The sequence below is a fragment of the Dreissena polymorpha genome, chromosome 6, assembly GCF_020536995.1.
Source record: "Dreissena polymorpha isolate Duluth1 chromosome 6, UMN_Dpol_1.0, whole genome shotgun sequence".
NCBI classification, from domain to species: domain Eukaryota; kingdom Metazoa; phylum Mollusca; class Bivalvia; order Myida; family Dreissenidae; genus Dreissena; species Dreissena polymorpha.
Genome location: NC_068360.1, coordinates 49900822 through 49924995, shown reverse-complemented (window position 1 = coordinate 49924995; position 24174 = coordinate 49900822). Strand labels below are relative to the sequence as shown.

Genomic DNA, 24174 nt, shown 5'->3' with positions numbered 1-24174 from the left:
TACGTTGACTGTGGGAAATTATTATGGTAGCATTATTTTGTATTCTGACATGGCTGCATAATTAGAAATGCTCTTGATTTGCGTATCATATTCAGCAGAAAAGTTCAACGGATCGATCCAAAGCAGGTCGCTTTGACACACTTTAAGTTATTCATTCGCTCGATTCATATTTACTCGTAGCAACTTTAAGATTCGTTTAGTTATTTCACACAGTATGGGCAGATATTATCTATATATGGACGCGTTGGTTCATATGCACTTGGGCATTTAAAAAAAAAAATTACCAGGAAAACAAACAGTCGTATAAAATAAAATATACATTTGATGCTATTTAATGAAGCGCATGTGTAACACGTATCCAAGTTATGATTACACCGAGGGGACCGACAGTAAAGAGTATTTGCTGCATGACAATCGAGTTTTAATTATCGCTATATACGTACTCTACGACTTTATTCAGTTTTGCACAAATATTTTTTGCCGAACTGTGACCGACAGTATTAGAGGAAACAAATGTTGTTTAATACAGTTGCAAACGAAAATGTCAAGTACTATGCCTATGTTTTTGTCCACGCGTGGCTGCCATAAAGCAGTTTAAAATACATGTAAGTATATTGGACTATTTTAGTAATATAATCAAATTAAATTCAACCAATTGAAACTCTACACATATTGTGTTTTTCTATTTATATCATTCATTCATTTATACACATATTTGGCATAATATTAAAACGTAATATGTTATTCTCGTTAAAGTTATAGAACTGAGTTAACTTAATGTTGATGACTGTCATATTTAATAATCTATTGATAACTGCGAAAACTGTAACTGCAATTCGGTGAATTCGAAAACGTTACATTGTTGCATATTTTGGTCAGATGAGCCTGCAGTTCAGTAGATACGCCCATACCCGTAGCCAGGGGGGAGGGGTGCGTTGTGTGCGTTCGCACCCAATTTTTTTTTGACGAGTAAAACATGTACTACAAATTGCACCAAGCTTTATTTGACGCAAAAACGGTTATTAATTTTTTTCCAGGAACCCAGTGAGTCTTCGTATTTCAGCGTTAAAATAATGTTGTATTCAATATGCAACCGACAGGTCACCATATAATTATTTTCTTGATTAAGTCATTTCCAAGATAGCGCGTGATTTTTAGTTACAATTTTTAACCGTAGCATGTTGAAATCAACAGAAGTTTTGTGGCGAAATTTGAGAAGATCTAAGAAGCCGGTCCCCGCAAAATGGAATTGGAATCTTTGTAATAAATGGATATTTGTTTTCTGTATAATGCGAGATTATTAACCTGGCACTCTAATCCGTATAAAATCGATACTTATTTATAGATATTTGATACTAAATGATTGTTTTGTAACTTTTGTCATCGTTTGTAATGTCTGTTTAAGCTATAACTTTAGTACACATCAAACAAAAATGATGAAGCCTACTTATTGTGGGTTGAAATATCAGTCCAATAACCTTTTTCGACAACTATCTAAATGGCTTGAAAAATAATTTGAATAACTTGAATAAATAATCTTATAAAAAAGAAAATACATTTTAGATGATTATAAACGGAATGTTATCTCAGCTTCCGAAAACGACTGAAATCAAAGGACGCCCTTCGACTTTTGCCGAAGACAAATGAGTCACTGGTTAATAACTTTGCACTATACCACAATTTATAACAATTACACATTGTGTACATCGTTTTCGACAGCCTGCGTTGTCTTTTTGTTGTTTTCCCGTACAATGTAGCTTTTTTTTGTAATTTACCAACACTTAGTGTAATCTGTTCTGCTCCACATACAGAACTGCCCTCAATGTTTTAATTATGTCAAACTTGACAATAGAAATGTCTACGGAAACGTATATGGTATTATATAACATAGTATGTCGATATAGTTTTGTAGCTTTTCCCACTTCAATTTTACTCGTCATAACGATATTAAGTGGAAGTCTCGACGTAAATGTTTCCGGCTTTTCCCGAAAACATATTTTGTCGACATTAACTAAATCGACAAATCTACATAATTTTTGGCGTCATGCTCTTGTGAAAATGACTTGACATCATAGTTTTAGTCGACACGATGAGTTATTCTTTACGCCATGACACCTTTTAAATCATGTCGTCATAGAATTTTGACATCATCACATTATTGCAACATTTGTTTATGACTTCCGGCGTCTAACAGATTTTTAGTTTCTGGTATATTCTTTCGAAACACGCAAGACCTCAGACAGTCCTTTTTACAGCAGGAATGCTTGGTATAAGGGTAAAAATAGCATACACTGTTTGCAAACAATAAACATTAATGTGTTCGTTGGGTTTTATGAGCATTTAGAGAGCTTAAATCTCGACTGGTTCATTTAGATATTTCTCTTTTATTAATACATGCCAAACGTGTGTTTAACGACGCACAACTTTTTATATTGCAGATTTGTGTCTTAGTGGCACTGATATATGTTGACTCATTGTTAGCTGTACTTTTAAATCAAGAAAGGGATGTTTGGATTTCGCATTATCACAAACAGGGCTATACGCGTCTGGATATATGTGGATTCTTCCTTTTCCTACACAACACTGGTCTCAGTTTGAGTCAACTGAAACGGATACTGCGAAGGTAATGGCTCAAAAGACGCAACGCGTCGTCTCCTCTTCCAGACGTTATACGAGCATTTCGTTCAGTATATAAAAGAGGGATGGCTGAATGTTGCTATATTACTATATGGAAACTGGTCAACACAACCACAAATGTCAAAGAAACCCAAGAAACAACAAGGTGTGTATTGAAGGTAATTGATCCTGATGGTGTTGCTATCAGGTCTGCACATCGCCTGCGACGCAGAGTCTATACCAATAAAGGTCCTAATTTTACTATACACATTGATGGGTATGATAAGCTAAAGCCGTTTGGAATTGCTATATACAGGGCGGTTGATTGTTTTTTCCAGATGCATTTTATGGCTGGAGGCATGTAATTCGAATAATGACCCTCGCAGTATCGCGGGCTTCTTTGTTAACTTTGTGACACGGATTCGACGCGTTCCACGTCTGATGCAGGGACAGAAAACATTTGGGTACGAGCTATGCATATAGCGTTTAGGTTTATTGACAGAGATAACATGTCTGGAATGAACAGTTACATCACTGAGAGATCCATTGGCAATCACAGAATTGAACGTTTTTGGATAAATTTGGATACATTTAAGAGTCAGTTTTACTGTGTTTTGGAGGAACTATTTTAAGGATATGGTAGACAGCGGCTTGCTCCGGCTTGATGATCCTGTGCATTTAGAATGCTTGAGATTCTGCTTCATACCATTAATACAACGTGATCTGAAATCGTTCACACATATATGGAATTCTCATCGGATTTGGCAGCAAAGACACGTGGAAGCACCAAATGGGACATCGATGGTAATGTACTACCAGCCTGAGGCGTATGGAACCCGATATTTTTAATTTCGGCTTCCTTGCGAATTGGAAACCATTGATCGTATTCGAGAGAGAGACTTTGTAAAGAAACCGCAGTTTTGGTGTAAAGATGACTTCATACCCGTCCGAGAACATGTGTGTGAAATGCAGCGGGAGCAAGTGCAAATTCCTGAATCGATTGAAAGTGCGACTTCTTTGTTCTTGGCCTTGACTGAAATATTGGATGGTTACTAATAACATATGCAAAAATATATGCTTAAAAAAGTGGTTACATTTTGCAAATTTAAAGTTAGTTTAGTTTAAGTAAGTTTCGTTTCGAGTTTTATTTACAATGTGTCGATAAGCAACACAAAATTGATATTCTTGTTATTGGAATTGATCATGAAGTAGTTTAACGTTGTTTTTTTTGGTTTGATAAAATAATTTCACTCATATTGTTGTACACATTTACAGATATTGCAAACTTGGCAAAAACAGATTAATCATGGTCTTCATTTAATTGTTAGATTGCAAAATAATGAATGAAACGTCACTAATTGTTTGAAAACATGGCGGTCATTTAGTTATGAAATCCTCGTAAATTGTGGAATGTTCCTTTCAAATTATGGTTCTTTCAAAAGATTTATTAACATTTAATTTCAAGCTTCAATATATTAAACGAAACGACTGTTGTAAATCTTATATTTAATATTAACACGGGCGCAAACATATATGTTTAATTTGGATTTTCTTACTCGATTTTCTGTTCCTGAAACTCCAGTGTATATATGACATGTTTGAAATAAATGTTTATAGTGCAATTCGATCGTTATTTTTTTAAGTGGTCAAATAATTCGTTTTTGAGGAAATGGAAAATCATTCAATGTGACACAAATTTAAGTTATTTTAAGATCAATTTTAGGGCTAGTTAATGTGATCGGTCTTTCTTCGTCGTCCGTCAAAATATTCACTAAAGCGAAATCACCTACTCAGCGGTGTCAATAATACCAAAAAATGAACAGTCTTCAAAGCTAGTAAGGTTGTAGTATGCTTTTATTTCCATATTATGTCCACATCGCACATTATTTATCAAAATATTTTCAAATATATATATGTATGTATGTATGTATGTATGTATGTATGTATGTATGTATGTATGTATGTATGTATGTATGTATGTATGTATGTATGTATGTATGTATGTATGTATGTATGTATGTATGTATGTATGTATGTATGTACGTACGTACGTACGTACGTACGTACGTACGTACGTACGTACGTACGTACGTACGTACGTATGTATGTATGTAGGCAGGCAGGCAGGCAGGCAGGCAGGCAGGCAGGCAGGCAGGCAGGCAGGCAGGCAGGCAGGCAGGCAGGCAGGCAGGCAGGCAGGCAGGCAGGCAGGCAGGCAGGCAGGCAGGCAGGCAGGCAGGCAGGCAGGCAGGCAGGCAGGCAGGCAGGCAGGCAGGCAGGCAGGCAGGCAGGCAGGCAGGCAGGTATGTATGTATGTATGTATGTATGTATGTATGAATGCATGCATGCATGCATGCATGTATGTATGTATGAATGTATGTATGTATGTATATATTTACGTATGTACGTATATACGTATATACATATGTGATTGTATGCGCATCTTGGTACTTCTATAATTTTTAATACAAATTCACTTAGTGGCTGCTGAGTGCAGAAACCTAAAAGGTTATACCTTATAGTGCCTATGTCATTAAAGGGCAATTCCTCATCGAACCAGAATGATTAACATTTACATGAATAACATTGTTTTGTAGTTTCATTCAAATGTTTTCAGAATTATATAAATGGTTAAAGTTGAAAAAAACATTTCAACCTCCATTATTTGGTGAAAAATATATCATAAACATACACACATTATGGGCAATAACTCATCGAATTCGAATAATTACATTAACATGAATAACAGTGTTTTGTACTTTCATTCAAATGTTTTGAGAATTATAGAAATTGTTAAAGATAATTTTAGAAGAGCTGTCTCCATAGGATTACATATGCCCACGAAAAATGCTTTGATATAAGTTATGAGCATTTTTCGAAACCTAAACGCCGATATGAAAACCAAAACGCGGACCCTTCAAGGTCAAGGTCAAAGGGGTCAAAATTTGTGTGCGTATGGAAAGGCCTTGTACATATGCACATGCATACCAAATATGAAGGTTACATCTGAAGCGACATAGAAGAAATGAGCATTTTTCAAAAAAGTATGACGGGCAGACGAACAGTCCGATCATTATATGCCCTCCTTCGGGGCATAAAAAACAAAAACATTTGACCTCCATCATTTGGAGAATAATATATCATAAACTTACAAACATTAAGATAACAAGCAAATTCATTGAATTGATATCCATGCCAAATAAATTGTGTTTATGGATGGGTGTAGAACTAATGAAAAGGTATACAAGTAAGTGAAGGGTTGTGCCTTTTCTCAATTATTTTTTTAACTCATTTGCACCTGTGATGGATTTGCATACAATAAAATGCAGTTATTACAGAATCCCTTGCTGCATAGAAAAGGAATGACTTAATAATGAATCAAATTTGTGACCTTTTTACCTCAATGTGTGACCTTGACCTTGGACCCTAGGATTATGGGTGTTGAATGTGAAGCACCCAAAGATGATTGAGAAAACTATAACAAGGTTCATGGCTCTGACTCATGTGTTAATGGAGATAAAGCTTTAAGCTTATATTAAAAAGCTTTTTTTTTCAAGATATATAGGGCCATAACTCCATTATTAACTGATAGTGTACACTGCCATTTGGCTTGCATCATCCTCTTATCCATATATACTCATACCAAGTTTCAATAAAATCCGCCACAACACTGCTAAGGTATGGCTCCGGACACAAAAATGCCGGACTAACGGATAGACGACGCCAGAACAATATCTCTCCGCCTATGGCGGGGGATAACAAAATCAAGATTAACAACAGACTTGTCATGCTTAAACTTAAAAAAATGTCCCTCAATTTGGTTTATCTGAAAGAACTAAACAAAAGTGTCACTATCTATGTAAAAGCCATACAGCACTAGTGTATGGATGAATCGTACTGAAAGTACTGAAGTACGCTCAAAAGAACATTTGCGATAAAAACTGAACTCAAAATGAGCAATAATAAACAAAACAATATAGCACTATAAAAACTGAACTAAAAAGGACAAAAATAAACAAAGCAATTTAGCACTAAAATGTACTGTTCCTCTGTCAGTTTTTTTTCATCAGATGAGCTCTGACTATCATACCAACTTTGATAGCATTTATTGATTATAATTTCAAATCACAATCAATAGTTGATTTATTTAATTATCTTAAGCATGGCATAAATGAATGTGCCTACATTAAACAACATAAAATTAAATCAAATAATCTGTACTTGTTTTCTCAACCTTGAATAAAATATCATTAAACTGTTGCATAGCAAACTCTTGACAAATTCAAGCAAATAAACTTGAAATAAAAATGACCTAATTTTAACAAAGAGCTTACTTTTTTTAACAAGCGATTAATGAAAAAAAATGTGGGCAATTCAAGAGCAATCGGCTCTACCAAATTAAATGCTGAAAACGTCTTGCTTTTAATTTACTAATATATAACATGTTTTTGACATGAATACTTATTAACAAAAACACAGGATGCACATTAATAGAGCAAAAATGAAGTGAAACTTCAGTCCAATACTAACAAAAAACAAGTAATTATTGTCTAATTACAGTTCTTGTTCATTAAAGCAACAACGCTACTCAGATGTACCAGAGGGCATGAAAGGCCCAAAGTCGCTCACCTGAGATTCAAAGTAACTGACCTGTTCTATGCAGCCCGAGATGTCATTACAACAAATGTTCTGACCAACTTTCAGGAACAATGAACACCCTGGCCGACACGTTTTACAACCGACTGGATACAATTTCGTACAATTCCAAAATATCATTAAAACAAATATTTTGACCAAGTTTCATATAGATTGGACAAAAAATGTGAATTGAAGAGTGTTCACAAGTTTTTTTTCCAATTGCTATATAAGTGAAAATGACCTGCCCCTTGGTGGCCATGTTTTTCAACCAACTGGAACAATTGTTGAACTCATCCAAGAGATCATTGGAACAATTCTTGGGACCAAGTTTTTCAACCAACCCGAACCATTTTCAAACTCATCCAACATATAACTAGGATGAATCTTCGACTAAGTTTCCTGAAGATCAAACTATAGATGTGGCCCCTAGAGTGTTAACAAGGTTTTACTAAAGCCATACATAGCCATATTAAGAAAATGCCCCACCCTCTGGTGGCCATGGTTTTCAAGCAACCAGAACCATTTTCAAACTTGTCCAAGATATCATTGCGACAAATCTCCTGACCACATTTCATGACGATCAGACAATAAATGTGGCCTCTAGAGTGTTAACAAGGTTTTACTATAGCCATATAAGGACAAACACTCCACCCTCAGGGGACATGTTTTTCAACCAACTGGCATCATTTTCGAACTCATCCAAGATAATATTGGAAAAATATTCTGACCAAGTTTCATGAAGATCAAAGGCCTCTAGAGTGTTAACAAGATTTAACTAAAGCCCTATATAGCCATATAAGGACAAATGCCACGCCCCTTGGCAGCCATGTTTTTCCAGGAAATGTTACCATTTTCGAACTCATCCAAGATATCATTGACTATAAATGAAGCATCTATAGTGTTAATAAAGCAAATATTGATGCCACACAACGCACTACGGAAAAAAGGCGATCACAAAAGATAATAAAAAATGAAGTTTTAACGAGGACATTTATCAAAGTGGAATTTGCTCAAATTTTTAAAACACTAAATTATTAGAACATAAGATCCAACGGCTGTTATTTTGCATCTTCCGAATGCACAAGTTGCACTGTTGCTTTCCAAGTGGGTGGCACAAACCATGCAATACTGGTGGCCACAGGGCATGATAAATGCCGTTTGGTCTCTTTCCATGCATATTATGCATTTGCCCAATAAAGCCCTGTTGAATGCAATCTGAAAGAACAAATTAGCTTGGACTACAATTTTCAATGCAAAATCATGAAATATGACCTTGAAAGGCTAAGTGTTAATTTGAACTTTGAGCAATTGACGTTAAACAGCTACGCCGAAAAAGGCTCCATAACTTCAGTCTCCAAATACAGTTAACAAGTGACCAGAATGCAGGAGTTTACGTTTCATTTTCAAATTTTCTAGGGGGAGGACCTCCAAAGCCCCCGACTGCAGGAGGGGGACATCCCCTCCCGCACATACCCCCTTCGCCACTTCGTCGCTCAATAACAATCGTCGATGACACAAATTCGCACCCCCTTTTCAAAACCCTGGCTACGGGCCTGTACGCTCGATCTGATTGGGCTTTCGTGGTTAAACGCTAAGCATATTAGCATATAACAATTTACAGATCACATCAAAATCCCTTGTGTTACTCTAAATTATAAACACACAGAACAATACGTCTAAATATATAACCAATATTGATATCCGATGTAAATTCTACGAAGACAATCAAGTATAAAATAAATTACAGATCAAAATACAATCTCTATAGTTTGCTATGTAAGACTTTGCCGAGAATATTAAACAACAACATATAATAAAATGTTGTACACGTGTAGAGTTCAAACGCAGAACAACGGCTAAGTATATTTGTTCTGTATATTTACTTGTTATCACAGGATCTGTGTGTACTATATATTTCACTGTGAAACATATACATTTGATGCAAATGTCGAAAAGGCATATGCTTATACACGTCAACATATCAATTATTAGAAAATATATCGAGGATATGACTGTATTATCGACAAATGCTACCTATATTTTTTTAATAAAAATTAATAATCGCTGTCGCTGTCGCATTCCTCATTTTAACGTTTATGTTTCAATACGTTCCTTTTCGACCGACCACGAGCGCTTGGTGTTTCATAAATAATTGGAATATATGTGTATATGCGTGTTTTGTAACTTTGAAGCTAATAATATGTTGAATCACATTTGCTGATTGTCTTTTAATTTTAGCAACATTAATTTTACAAGATCGATTTATTTCCTGGCTTTTTAAATACATTATATATTTATAGGAATTTTGTGTGTGAGATAGAGGGAGGGAGGGAGGGAGAGAGAGAGAGAGGAGAGAGAGAGAGAGAGCGAGAGAGAGAAGAGAGAGAGAGAGAGAGAGAGAGAGAGAGAGAGAGAGAGAGAGAGAGAGAGAGAGAGAGAGAGAGAGAGAGAGAGAGAGAGAGAGAGAAAGAGAGAGAGAGAGAGAGAAGAGAGAGAGAGAGAGAGAGTTGATTTTCGTTTAGCTAACAAAATAACGTTATGTATAACTCTGTTTTTCATTTGACATCCAGTCATTGTATTGCTGGTCTCTGAAATACCAGTAATATCTGTGTTGGACAAATACGTATTTGTGAAGCTTCCAACAGTGTATCCCCAAATATGCCGACTGATGCGGATCAGAATTGTGGTGAGGGTGGGCTGGCTGATGTGGTGGAACGTCCGGCCTCATTTTTTAGGTTTATGACTAAGTGACGATGATTTGGTACTTCATGTCCCTCATGCGATTAAAGAACCAATTATAACTGGTCAATATGTCAATTTAGCCATTTTGTTAAAAGGCCCGTCAGAACTATCTGTTTTCACGTCGGGTGGGCTACTTACCTTGGCGGCTGACGGTTCATTAAAGTCCAAACATAAAGAATGCAAAGATAAGGTACCCAACATTGAAAAATGGACTGATGCGTTTTTGATATTTGGTTCCATTTATCTGATACAGCACCCGCAAAAAATGCAGGAATTATTACAGTTCATTATAATATTAGAGAAAGCGCAAATAGCATAGGGGGATTTGCATGGAGGGCATACGACGAGCTACTCAGGATGCGGCAGTCTTCCCAACCTGCCCGTTGGTCTCACCTTACCGGGACTTGTGGTGGCGCTGTACAATAGAGCTAGAGGTTAATCAGAGTTCCCTGACAAAGCCCACAACAGCATGAACAATATGCAGTTACTTCAACCAAAGGTATTGAAGGTTCCATAACTGTCGTTTCAGTCATACATGCTGTGGGTGTGGTGGTCAACACCAACAAATAAATTTTCCCTATTCCAAAGGCCAAACAAAACTATCAACACATTTAGGAGGGGATTTCTCCCCCTTTTTCGTCCCCGTGGAAGACCGTTCCCCCGAGGAAGACCTTTCACAGGCCATTAATTCTCACCAGAATCATTTACAACTAGCTCCAAGCCCTGTTGATGTCCACAATTTACAAGTTTATGCACCAGGTTATGATAATATTCTGATTCAAAAAGTGGTTGATGGATTTATGCACGGTTTTCCTATATGCTACACAGGCCCTTGTGTGTTTCGTAAAGCTCAGAATCTTCAGTCAGCTGTTTCAAGTCCCGATATTATGAAACATAAAATAAGTGAAGTTTTATTGAAACGGGTAGTGGGGCCGTTTCAGTCACCCCCATTCCAGAACATGATCATTTCACCATAAGGTTTAGTTCCCCAAATAGTTGATGATACAGAAGTACCTGAACATAAAAAATTTCGAATGATAACCCATCTTTCATGGCCTGATGGTATTCCAATTAACGAATTTATTGAATCGGTTGACTCTTTAGTACACTATTCTAGCTTCGATCAAGCAGTCAGTATGATTCAACGTTTGGGAAAGAATTGTAAGTGATTTAAGACGGATATTAAAGATGCTTTTATACTTATAGCAATCCTGCCTCAGGACTTTGAACTGCTTGGTTTTAAATTCGAAAACCAATATTATGTTTACCATTTGGTGCAGCAAGCAGTTGTAAAACATTCGAAATGTGCTCATCATTGTTTCAATTTTGTGTCGAAAAACAGATACCATCTGGCGAGCTTATGCATTACCTTGATGATTACATTGGGATAGATCATTCAACTGCTTCTTGCGCTAACCTACTCAAAATATGTCTCTGGGTTATGTCTGACATGGGCGTACCCATTGCAAAAGAGAAAACACAGGGTCCAACGGAGCTTCTTGTTTTCCTTGGCCTTAAACTTGATTCCAACAACATGTCGGTACGCATACCACAGAACAAAATTGAGGAAGTACTACTAAAAATACAGTGATTTGTCTAAAAAAAGTCTACACTGAAAGATATACAGCCTTTGATTGGTTCTTTGAATTTTTGCTTTAGATCTATACCATTAGGATGCCCTTTTTTTGTCGGAGATTAATAGATTCTATATGTGGCTTGTCCAAACCTTACCATCATATAAGAGTAAAATAGGAGATAAGAAAAGATTTGTCAATGTGGTTAGAGTTTTTAAGGTTCTTTTATGGATTTCAATAGTTCATGACCAATTTTGTGTGTCTAGCGAGGATCTTGAGTTGTTCACAGACAGTGCTGGTGTTTGTGGCCTTGGTTATGAGGCATATTTTTAAGCAAAATGGTTCAATTGCAAATAGCCAGCACATTGGCACACGACGTCGTGTGGCATGTCAAAGGACATAACATTCCTAGAGCTGTTTCCCATTGTTGCTTCAGTTTTTGTGTGGGAGGACATGCTAAGAAATAAGAAGATACTATTTAACCGCGATAATATGACAAAAGTGGATATCTTAAACAAGATATTATCCAAGAATTCAAATGTTATGCTCCTAGTTTGCATCCTCACGTTACAATGTTTAAGATTAAATATTATGATCAAAGCTGCTCATGTTCAAAGTAAATCAAATGTGATATGTGATGCATTGTCTCGCTTTCATTTGGACAGGTTCAGAGCAGTTGCTCCACACGCAGACATCGAACCGCAAATAATACCAAACCTTCTTTGGAAAGTCTTAAACAACGAGCTGGGGTCTTATTGAGGGCGGAAACGGCAGTTAACACACAATTAACTTATACGACTGGTTTAAACGCTTATGCATCATTCAGAGCTGAGTATGCATTAGGGTAAATCTGGTCTATAAATACTCCTTAAGTTATTTTGTTCATGGCTTATTGCTTCGAAGTGGGTAGGGCACCTAGCAAAATTGCGACGGACATCGCGGGAATTAGTTACTACCACAAATTGCATGGCTGGGAAGATTTTCAGAATTCTTTTATCATTACTAAAGCTCTTGAAGTCATGCCCCGAACGTGTTACAACCGGTTTGAAACACTGTTGTACCATGCTCTGTTCACGCTGGCCTATTTCGGTTTATTTCGTGTCAGCGAGTTAGTAACTAGGGGATCTTCAGTTAATCTTTTTTTTCCAAATATTAGAACTGACAGGGGACTCTATTTGCATTAATTTACGGCATTATAAAACCAATCAAAGGGTAAGCCCGTAACAGTCAAACTACCCAGGGAATCCAGGGCAGAAATTTGTCCGGTGCGGGCTATCAAGGCATACTCTCTCTCTCTCTCTCTCTCTCTCTCTCTCTCTCTCTCTCTCTCTCTCTCTCTCTCTCTCTCTCTCTCTCTCTCTCTCTCTCTCTCTCTCTCTCTCTCTCTCTCTCTCTCTCTCTCTCTCTCTCTCTCTCTCTCTCTCTCTCTCTCTCTCTCTCTCTCTCTCTCTATATATATATATATATATATATATATGCACATACGAATTACGACAGTATTTTCCATTGTCTATATTTTATATAATATTGAATAACATTTTGTTATATTTAGGGTACACAGTATCTCCGTTTTATCTGCAAAGTACTCTGTTAAAAACCAATCACTCTAATAGGTTTTTGATAACAATGAATCTGTATAATTGTAGAAATCTGGGTCCTGGGTGATTCTTTCCCTTATTGGGCAGGAAAGAGAGCAGTGGAAACCGGTAAACCACACCTTAAGACTCCCAACACAATTTGCTGGCTTAGAGGCTTCGGTTGGCACAGGTTACGGCACGCAATATAAGCAGAATTGCTGCTATGTATTCCCCCCCCCCTTAATCATAGTGTTCCAGCTTGGTGGTAATGACCTTGTTAACCACTCCGTATGGCAGAAACGGAAAAGCATGGATAGGGAGTTTAGGTACTAAAGAGCTGCATTCCCACTTGCCTCTTGATCTGGATAGATATTCTGCCTCGACGGACTTGGTCAGGGGCTGCACATTTTAAAGCAGTTGATAACAAGCGTAGACGTATTAATCGGTTGGGTAAAAACCTGGTTATGGCTGCTTCACATGGGGATGTTTTTTCTTGCGACATTCAGCAAGAGGACTGATTAGGCCAGACGGCATTCATTTGAACGATGTCGGTCTGGAGTTCTATTTGGATTCGCTCAGAGACATGATTATTAAGCATTGTTCATATGGGTTTTTTATTATAGAATTCACAATTGTGGTTTGAGTCATTTTGTTATCTCTTTGATTTTACGGTTATACTTAAAGTTGTTTATGTTTCTTTGTTTGTATCTTCAGGTGTCCTTGTTTGTTTAATGTTTGCGGGGAAACTTTGTTTCTGTGGCGGGAAAAATTAAAACGGCTGGGAAAACGGATACATATGTTCACTACAATTTATGTAGAGAAAATGTATCACATAAAATTCATTTTATAAAATGTTTGGCAGACACTGGTCTGTTGATGGGGCAAAACACCTCATTCCCGTCTGTGAAGTGGTGGCTACAGATTTTCTGGGTATTTTGTTCAGGTTTATTTTGATTATGTACGTTGTATAGGATACTGTGGTTCATCCATTTTAACGGTAAAGGTATCTGCGGATGCTGTGGTTCATCCAATTTAAAAGTATGTATGGGTGCTGTGGTTCATCCATTTTAACGGTAAAGCTATCTGTGGATGCTGTAGTTCATCCAATTTAAAGGTATGTATGGATGCTGTGGTTCATCCAACTTAAGAGTAAAGGTATGTGTGGATCCTGTGGTTCATCAAATTTTTAACAATAAAGGTATGTGTGGATACTGCGGTTCATCCAATTTAAGGTTTGTGGCTGTGGCCCGTATTTTGGTAGCTTCCTCAGTGTGTCTGGATGCTGTGGTTTATCCGACAAGTTTAACATTTCACAGTCGATGCAATTTAACATTATCTCAGCTGGTTGGATTTTAGCGACCTACGATACGTTCACATTGTCCCGGAGTGTCGTTAGCCCGCAGCCTTATTATCTCCACTCTGCTTATATTTTAGATGTAAATTTAAATGGGTAAATGCATGTTAGTAATGTTTGGTGTGTTTGAATTTATTTCTTAATGAAATAATTCTTACGAGTTAATATATCAAGTTGTTATCTTTAAAATTGCGCTGTTATTAATAGTGAGCGTATTGCAATTCTGATTTAAATGTTTGCTTTAACAAACGAGCTTTCAACATAAGTTCAGTTTTTTTCTTTTATTGAACAAATTTTTATAAGCCAAAGAAAAGAAGGTAATCAGTTGATTGAAATTCACACACCGAAAATTTTATTTTCAAGTTCATAACCACACCCATACAGCACACTTGTGCTTTTGAAAATATATGTTTGACATATACATAATACATGCTGACGAGTATAGCAGCAGATATATTGGCGTTTGGAAAGTATGCTTTGCTTACCTATTAAAAACATAATGCCATATATGTCTTCATTGGGATATTCGTGTTTTTTGTTTTAAGGTTAGAAATAAACCACGCGCATATATACAGATCGTGCATCTTCCTGAAACCAACCAGCCGTAAAAATATTGTATGATGAACAAAAACTTAAAAGATCATAGAATGAGAGCGGTATATTATAATCAGGGATAATTCTTATTATGTAGTCCACTGAGAAGATATGTGTATACAGTAAAATGAAACAAATTGACTCCTTATACCCATACTGCATCATCATAATAATAGAATTAAACTGTGTGTTCTGTGTTATTATTTCAGTGTATATCCTCTCTACATACATGTTGTTAAAACATCTCTACCCACTCTGAAGACGTAACCTGACCATTCATATACATCCAGCAGCTCACAGAGACGTCGCCCTTTTATGTAGAAAAACTTCTTAAAATTCGATATTTGCAAAGGTTTCTTTTTGTGCCTTTTACTTAAAAGTTTGAGTTACGGAAAAGTTGACATCACGGATAAAAGTGTAACGCACACAGTGGAAAACGTTGTCGTATTGTATTAAATGAACACTTATCAATCTGGAAACAACATTATTTTAGAACGTTTATTCAGAAAATTCTACATGGTTACATATACGCAAAGAGAAACTTCGGCTGTAAAAGAAACCTTTTTATTATTATATGTTGTTGTTTACAATGAAAACGTTGACACATAAAAATTACCACTACTGTAATAGATATTGCCCTATACTACTTTTATTAATACTCTACTAATACGTACTAATATACACCTATTTAAACGGTTTAATATACTTACTACAAAGACACATAAACTACTAATACAACTACTACTACAATACTACTACTACTACGACTACTACTACTTCTACTACTACTACTACTACTACTACTACTACTATACTACTACTACTACTACTACTACTACTACTACTACTACTACTACTACTACTACTACTACTACTACTACTACTACTACTACTACTACTACTACTACTACTACTACTACTACTACTACTACTACGACTACTACTACTACTACTACTACTACTACTACTACTACTACTACTACTACTACTACTACTACTACTACTACTACTACTACTACTACTACTACTACTACTACTACTACTACTACTACTACTACTACTACTACTACTACTACTACTACTACTACTACTACTACTACTACTACACTACTACTACTACTACTACTACTACTACTACTACTACTACTACTACTACTACTACTACTACTACTACTACTACTACTACTACTACTACTACTACTACTACTACTACTACTACTACTACTACTACTACTACTACTACTACTACTACTACTACTACTACTACTACTACTACTACTACTACTACTACTGCTGCTGCTGCTGCTGCTTCTGCTGCTGCTACTACTACTACTACTACTACTACTACTACTACTACTACTACTACTACTACTACTACTACTACTACTACTACTACTACTGCTGCTGCTACTGCTACTACTACTACTACTACTACTACTACTACTACTACTACTACTACTACTACTACTACTACTACTACTACTACTACTACTACTACTACTACTACTACTACTACTACTACTACTACTACTACTACTACTACTACTTCTACTACTACTACTACTACTACTACAACTACTACTACTACTACTACTACTACTTCTACTACTGCTACTTCTACTACTACTACTAGTGCTGCTACTACTTCTACTAAATAATAATAATAATAATAATAATAATAATAATAATAATAATAATATTAATTATTATTATTATTATTATTATTATAAGGAGCAATGAGCAAGTTTTCAAACATTGTGGCATGCAATAAATGTACTATTCAAGGTATCAATCTGCACAACAAACACATACATCGAATTAAAAACTGGAAAATTGGCCCTTCATTAAGGTGGGAGTTAAATGAACTCCTTAGAATCACACTTGCAATGAAATAATAGTTTAAGAGATACACCAAAACACAAGCATTGATACATTCTGAGGCATGATTAAATGAATGCAAACGAGTATAAGCTTTAATTTGTAATTGATGGAAAACCCTCCATGGCGTCATTTAGTGTAATATTCAGCTCATCATTGTACAGTTCATGAATAAGACGCAATAAGCGTTTATCAAGTCCATACAGACAATTACACTTAAACATGATAATTTATAACAGTTATAAATGTGCTTTTTTAATCAAATCGTGTCGTGTGTTCAATGTGTGTTGTAATTCCAATCTCATAGTAATCGTATTTTGACATCTCTATCAAATCCCTCCTTTATTTCATTTGTGTTGTCTATAGATCTCGTCGTCAGTTCCATTTATTTGCGATAACCTCTTTGGGTAAATAATGACTTTTCAAAGTGCAGTGTTGCCATGTTCAGTTTGCGTGGTTTCTATAGTTTTCACTGCTGTCTGTGAGGTTGCAGTCGGGTTCCGGTAAACAGCTAACATCTGTTCATTAAAACAGCATATGAATAGGCAATTAAATAATGAAAACTGAATTTTCAATACTGTTGGCTTAAACATATGCATTTTCAGTTGTATTCAAAGCTATTGAAAACTATTATCAAAAGCAGAAATACCTTTGGGAGGAATATCAACATCTCCGAGACGAAAGTTCCGGCGAAAAGGCACACGGAAGTGACTCCGAGCAGCTCAACTGGTTTATCCCGAAGAATCAGCGACAGCAATAGCTCAACTGCACTCAGAATTACAACGTTGTACACACATATTCCGATCGTCTTGGAGTCGTTTAGGGCGTCTATATGAACCTAATGGGTAAATAAATAAATGAATTAATACATGGCATAAATACATAAAAAACATATGTATAAAACATTAACACATTGAAACGATACTAAAAAACAGTGTCTAAAGTCTTTTCATTTTCAATTTTCCATTATTTTCAGAAATTTTACAATTTTTGTGTTGACCAGTGCAAGTGACAGATATGGGAACAAACACTAAATGCCACATCAAAATTCATGAATATAATGTGAAAATAAAATATTGTATGAGGTTCTAACGAATAAATGAATCACATGTAAATCCATATGGTATAAGAAGACATTGCTGACAAAAATGACGTACGTTTCTGGTTTCCCAAGCCAAGAAAGCTCCAAAGGCTATAAGAGTACCATTCATTATTCGAAGTGTCCAGATGAAATGGTTTGAGTGATCCGAGTCACAAACGGGGTAGAAAAATAATATCTCGTCCCCACTGTCTGTGATTATCTGTGTAGTATTGAAAAGAAAATATGCGATTCGATATTTCAACACAACAAGTCAGCATGATTATTCCATTTAATATTTTATTATCTTTAGGACAAATAAAAATAAATTATCAAAGTAAAACATACAATCTCTCTATCCAGTTGCTGCCTGGTCACTCTATGTGGGGACAAACACTCCCAAACTGTCAACACTATCGTTTCCATTGTAACGACTATACCAATGATGACCAGTAGATGTTTGTCCCTAATGGACTAAATAAATACAGCAATATAACATAAAGCAGTATAAAGAATTCATAAATAGTGTAGTATATAGTAATTTGCATATCCAAACTTTTAACTACAACATTTTAGTGAAAATAATAAACATACTTGACATAATGTTAATTTTAAAACAATTTAATGCGTATTCATTTTTTATTTTATATTTTACGTACCATGTTCCGTTCCATTTTTGTGTTTGTGAAAATTCTGTAGACTCTCCATGTCTTGGAAAACATGGATCCAAATGTGGTAGCGAAGCCTATCCAGAAGCAAAACAATTGCACCTAAATAAAGAAGGAAAATCATTATGTTTTACGCAAAACTCGCAATAATAAAAAAGGAATATTTGAGACAAACATTTCAAACATGCGACTTTGATAAACACAGGCAGTATAAAGAAATACTTTACAAACATTATATGATAATATGATTCCTTTCCTACTGTCCAATTCTCTATATGAAAGCCAATAAATATAGAATAACATACGAAACGTAGCGTTTGCTTTTTGTTATCAAGAGCGATCATATACATATGTTAGCTGTTAACATATTTAGCATACCGTACAAATTGCTTTGGTTGCCGATGCCGCTGTCTTGATAATTATAAATACATACAGAAGTAAACAGCCAATCAGTAGTATGCTGTTTATATTTGGTGATGACATTTTCACTATCCTGCAAAATATAAAGAGTCAAGAGTAAAATAAATGTATTCTCATACTCAATGCATTGTTATGATCATACAATATGTATTTCATAGCATTTGTTAAATGCTAGTGAAGTATTTTCAAGTTCCAACTATAGCTAGAACGTTTTTGTCATCCATATAAAACATAAATCTGATCCTGTGCACATTCTACCTGTTTTTTCTCCAAACAACATTAAAAACGAAGCAAGAAATTGTGACAATAATTCCAACTCCTGCTAATACACAAAGGGTCGCATATAATGACTTAGGGATGGTCTTCTTTTGGTGAGTTTTAAGAGCAGAATCAGCTGGGATGAAATTATCTGAAAATAAAAACAACAATATTCATCGTTAACATCTAAATGAAGCATTAAACATATGATTTACCAAAAAATATATATTTTGACACTCAGTTGGTGTACCAACAACGTTGAATTTACCTGCAGTAAAAACAATGTGGCCAATGTTTTAATATATGGAAATCATGGCATTATTATTAGTATTATTATTACTGATACTTACTAAACAAAGTATGAATTCGGAATTTGAGTGACAACATAGAATCAGTATACCCTAATGGCCTCACTATTAAAACTTCTCATCTTATAACAATGAGGATTTACAATAGCGGTTAAGTCTAGTTCCTAAGTTAATGGCTTGTTTGTATAGATAATTGTATTTTCAAAGAAATTGCAAAAATGGTTGACAATTTTCATTTCGTGGTGGTAGAAGCATGGTGGTCATTTTTAGTTATAAAATGATATGATTTGGATGTCTGACAGAGGCAGAGTGGTCTTTTTAAATAATGATGCATGCTGGTTTTTGTGTATGCCAGGGACTTGCTGGTCATGTTTAATTATGATATTAAAGACTTTAGTGTCTGACGCATACTTATTTTGGCGTCTGTCGGGGGCATAGTGATCATGTATTATTGTTATACATACGAATTGTGTTGTCTTTATAGGCGCGCTGTGTTGATGTTTCACAGTAATATTTACTGCTTTTGATGTTTGATAGAGGCATTTTAGCGAAAGTGCGAAAATAATGGCATTTATCGCCGTTGTCAGAACGATAATATTATTAGAAAATATTCCTACAAGTCAAATGTATTTCATATATCCATTTCATACACATTTGTTAATCTCGTGTCGGTGTGTTGGTGGGTATAACAGTCACGAGAGGACGAAATATACCCCCCCCCAGAACGACAAAAAAAAGCTAATTAAATGGGTCGTTAAATTGGCAGATTCTTAGGTTGGCGACTTTCAAATCTGCCAACAAGTCAGATTAATCTTTCAAACATAAGCAACCATACGTTTTTTATACTTCTTGATTTTGAAATAATGTTATCAGGACATTTTCCTAACATTTGAATGCATTCCATATTATCGGTTCAGTTTATGTTGAAAGCCGTACTCGTTCGTGAATTTAACAATAAAATTATCATGCATTGGATAGCTCATGTTTACGATATCACCGTGTATAGGCGATGGTGTTTTTAAACCATGTCAATTTGTAGACACATTTTAAGATGCATTATAATACACATAATTACTAAATAAAACATATTATTTACCTTTCCAGATGGAATTGTGAGGAACGAACCAATGTAAAGAATCGTTTATACCATCATAAGATGCAATGTCCCTTGATGATGACGCTGTGAAAAAGGGAAGGTAATCGGTTAGATTACACTGCAATTGGTTGTGTTATTAAATCGAGTTCGAACAATTGTTGAGGCCTGTGAGACGGGAAATGTTAAAGCAATGATATGCAATTAGTCTAAGAACGTGTATCGTTTTGATCCTATGTTAGAACTATCGACATGGGCAGTTGTATCACCATAATTAAAAAAAACATGTAACACTAGTAATCGCAACGCTTTATACGTGAACATAAAGCTATATAAACTCTACATCTGACGATACGGTCTTTAATGTATAACCAGGCCTATCGTATGTCCGTCAAAGATTCAAAACCGTAAGGTTTTACGTTTGTTACGTCAATTATTTAATTTTTAAATTTTCTGAATGGAAAGGCGACATGTGCCATTTTCCCATTATCCCATATTAAAAAATATATACCGATATTTACAAAGAAATAGGTACGCCAAGTTCTAGAACTATACGTAATACCCTTCTTACCAAAATACTGTTTGATGTACAGGTTGCCGATACGATTGTGAGACTTGTCAAAGGACACCGGCCCCTAGAACAGTTGTAATCTGACGCTAACAACAGGTCAATCTATAGAACACCTGCTTATAATATTCTGCTTCACTCAACTAGCTTACCCACATCGATATGGGGTCATGAACTTCGGTATCATAATTATTCGCCAGAATTGTACGCTATAGTTGCATTCTGTTTAGTTCTAGTACGTGCTGCGCGAGCTTTACGATGTCATTACAATATACTTTGTTTTATATAAGTTCTTCTTAAATCGATTCAAATCGCAATTAATACGGAAACAGATACATTTATTATATTAGTATGGTATGATAATATAAAATGGTAGTTTATATATCCATCCATAAAGGTCGGCGCGAGCTTAATATTGTTGAGCATTAACACTACTATGTACACTGTGCAGTTACTGCTTCTACTTATACTATTGTGTCCTCTAATTGTAATCATTTTGTTTGTTATCATAATCATATATTGTATTAGCAAGGAATGATATCATTGATAACATGAACATACACAAATAACGCATTTATTATCTTTCAAAAAATGTCGAATGGAATTTATTTTCACCATATTTCAAAGTCCATTACACCAAACACGTTCAGTTAATGTGTATAAGGCCGTCACATCGCCATTTAATCTGTATAAAGCCGTCACATCGCCTGTAAATGTGTATAAAGCCATGACGCCACCAGTAAATGTGTATAACGCCGTTACATCGCCAGTAAATGTATTTACAGACGTCAATTTTATATCAGTGATACGAGTAAACGAACGAGCAAGCGGCCAATTAAACTGCTTAAACTTATATATTTAACATGCTTGACATTCGAACAAGTATACAAAAGAAACAAGGAAAACCTTTCAAATCGTGTTTCAAACTGTACGACTAATGTTCAAAAACTACCATTAATAAATATATTTATAAGAGGACAATAAAATAATTCCCCCAATTAACACAGAAACCCGTCTTTACCGTCAATCCAACAAACGCGACCTCGTCCATTCCTTTCATGATGGCAGCCAGACGTTGTTTACTATAAGAGTAGTTACTCAGGGACATTCCTTGCCCATGAAGGTGTTTAATACTGTTGTTGAGACCTGACAATATACATACACGGTTTTATGTGACTCTGTTTGACTGTTGGTTAGAAACAAAAAAAAGTCAAATAGCTACATGAGAATATTAATAAATATGGTGATTAATAACGAGTACCAATGTTTAAAGCGTACAATGTAAGTCCGGATACGCAAACAAGGAAGGAGAGCAACTTTATTTATATTCCACACCTTTGTCGACAGAAATCAAATTATTAACATTTTATGATAAAAATGTGATAACCGCATACGAATGGCTGATGTAAAGAACATGTGGTTTCAAACGGTTGAGAGCTAAACGAACCTTACAAATACCCTAAATCTTGTCACATTTCAAACGCATGTCTAAAATGGTCGCAATCAAATGAACCGATGTTGACAAAAATTACAACAAAACGGGACGGGTGAACCAAACACTAGTGCCGTTAGTAAAGGACATCTCTTATAACGATAAGGGATAGGTTTTACAAAAAAAGTAATAACAAAACGAAAACATATGGTATAACGCAAAACTATATTTGGCTATGCTTCTACAGAACCTTTCCAAATAAACTAGTAGCAAGTAAGATTAAAACATGTTTCATCCACCACAAACACAAATTACTGCTTACAGCTAGTCTCAATATATCCTGTGTCTAATAAATTGTTGATCCCAGCTTGAATCATTTTAATAATGTTTTGTTTTGTTTGATTGTATCGTGTTATTCTGTCGACGGTAAAACCAATAATTACTCCTCTGGTTATCTTTATTTAGTTTCATTATTCATTCAACTTCTATATGTTTTACATGATCGTTTATTTATTTATTTTCTAAAGAAATATGTTTCGAAATCGCGACAAAATGTCGGTATGAACTACCCTTTGAACGTGATTTACCTCTAACATTTTAATCTTAGGGCCATTCATATCAAAATGTCGGTTTGACAAATGTTACAACTAAATAAGATTTTTACTCCTTGTACTCATAATAAAAAGAGGGACATCACGTGATAGTCATGATTACCACGTTTACTCCGAGAAAATGTATCTTTCGCCGTTTTATACCCTTTATTACTCTTGCGTTATTTTAAATGCCGCTCACATTTCAGCTTTGTCGGTCAAAAGGGCTTAGCGTTTATATCGTTATAATAAACGCGTTCTATCTTAACTTAACTCGCTTAGAAATTTTGTAGTGAGTAAAGTCGAGAATACAACGAATATCAAAACGAAAAGAAAAACACGCTACATTCTTGGTGATATGGCTGTACATTAAGCGGCATATACAAAATTAATACTAGTAATAAAGGGTATAAAATGGAGAAAAATATCTGTCTCATCATAAAAGTTGCCATCTTGACTATCATGTGACTACACACCGTGTTATAATAAATTATTATAATTATCAATTTTTTGTATCCAATAACAGTTGTCGAACTAACATACCGAGAGCAAGTGTACATGCTGTATCGAAAACCCATGATGCATCGGCAAATGTTCGGTTTGTTGAATTGTAAACCCTAGTGTCTATAATTGCCAACTCTTCTTCTGAAGTCTGGAAAAAAACAGAAAAGTTGAAAGTCACAATTATTTAAAACATGACTTAACTTGCATTAATGTTTTCCTGAAACGATTGTCTATTTATATATGTTTATAGTCGAACACCTTTTGTAACGATATTTCTTTTAT

At 35.3% G+C, this 24174-nt stretch overlaps 1 protein-coding gene across 1 annotated transcript; it reads right to left on the bottom strand.

The window, feature by feature from the left end:
- Positions 1–16830: 16830 nt before the first annotated feature.
- Positions 16831–23175, bottom strand: LOC127835667 (gamma-aminobutyric acid type B receptor subunit 2-like). The gene is made up of 11 exons (XM_052362106.1): positions 23121–23175; positions 22388–22512; positions 21370–21433; positions 20802–20885; positions 19398–19548; positions 19098–19212; positions 18711–18821; positions 18400–18525; positions 18131–18274; positions 17623–17811; positions 16831–17491 (listed from the first exon to the last, which is right to left on the bottom strand). The coding sequence occupies exons 1-11, from the start codon at positions 23173–23175 to the stop codon at positions 17396–17398; spliced, it is 1260 nt and encodes a 419-aa protein (XP_052218066.1). The 3' UTR covers positions 16831–17395.
- Between the last annotated feature and the right edge of the window lie 999 nt (positions 23176–24174).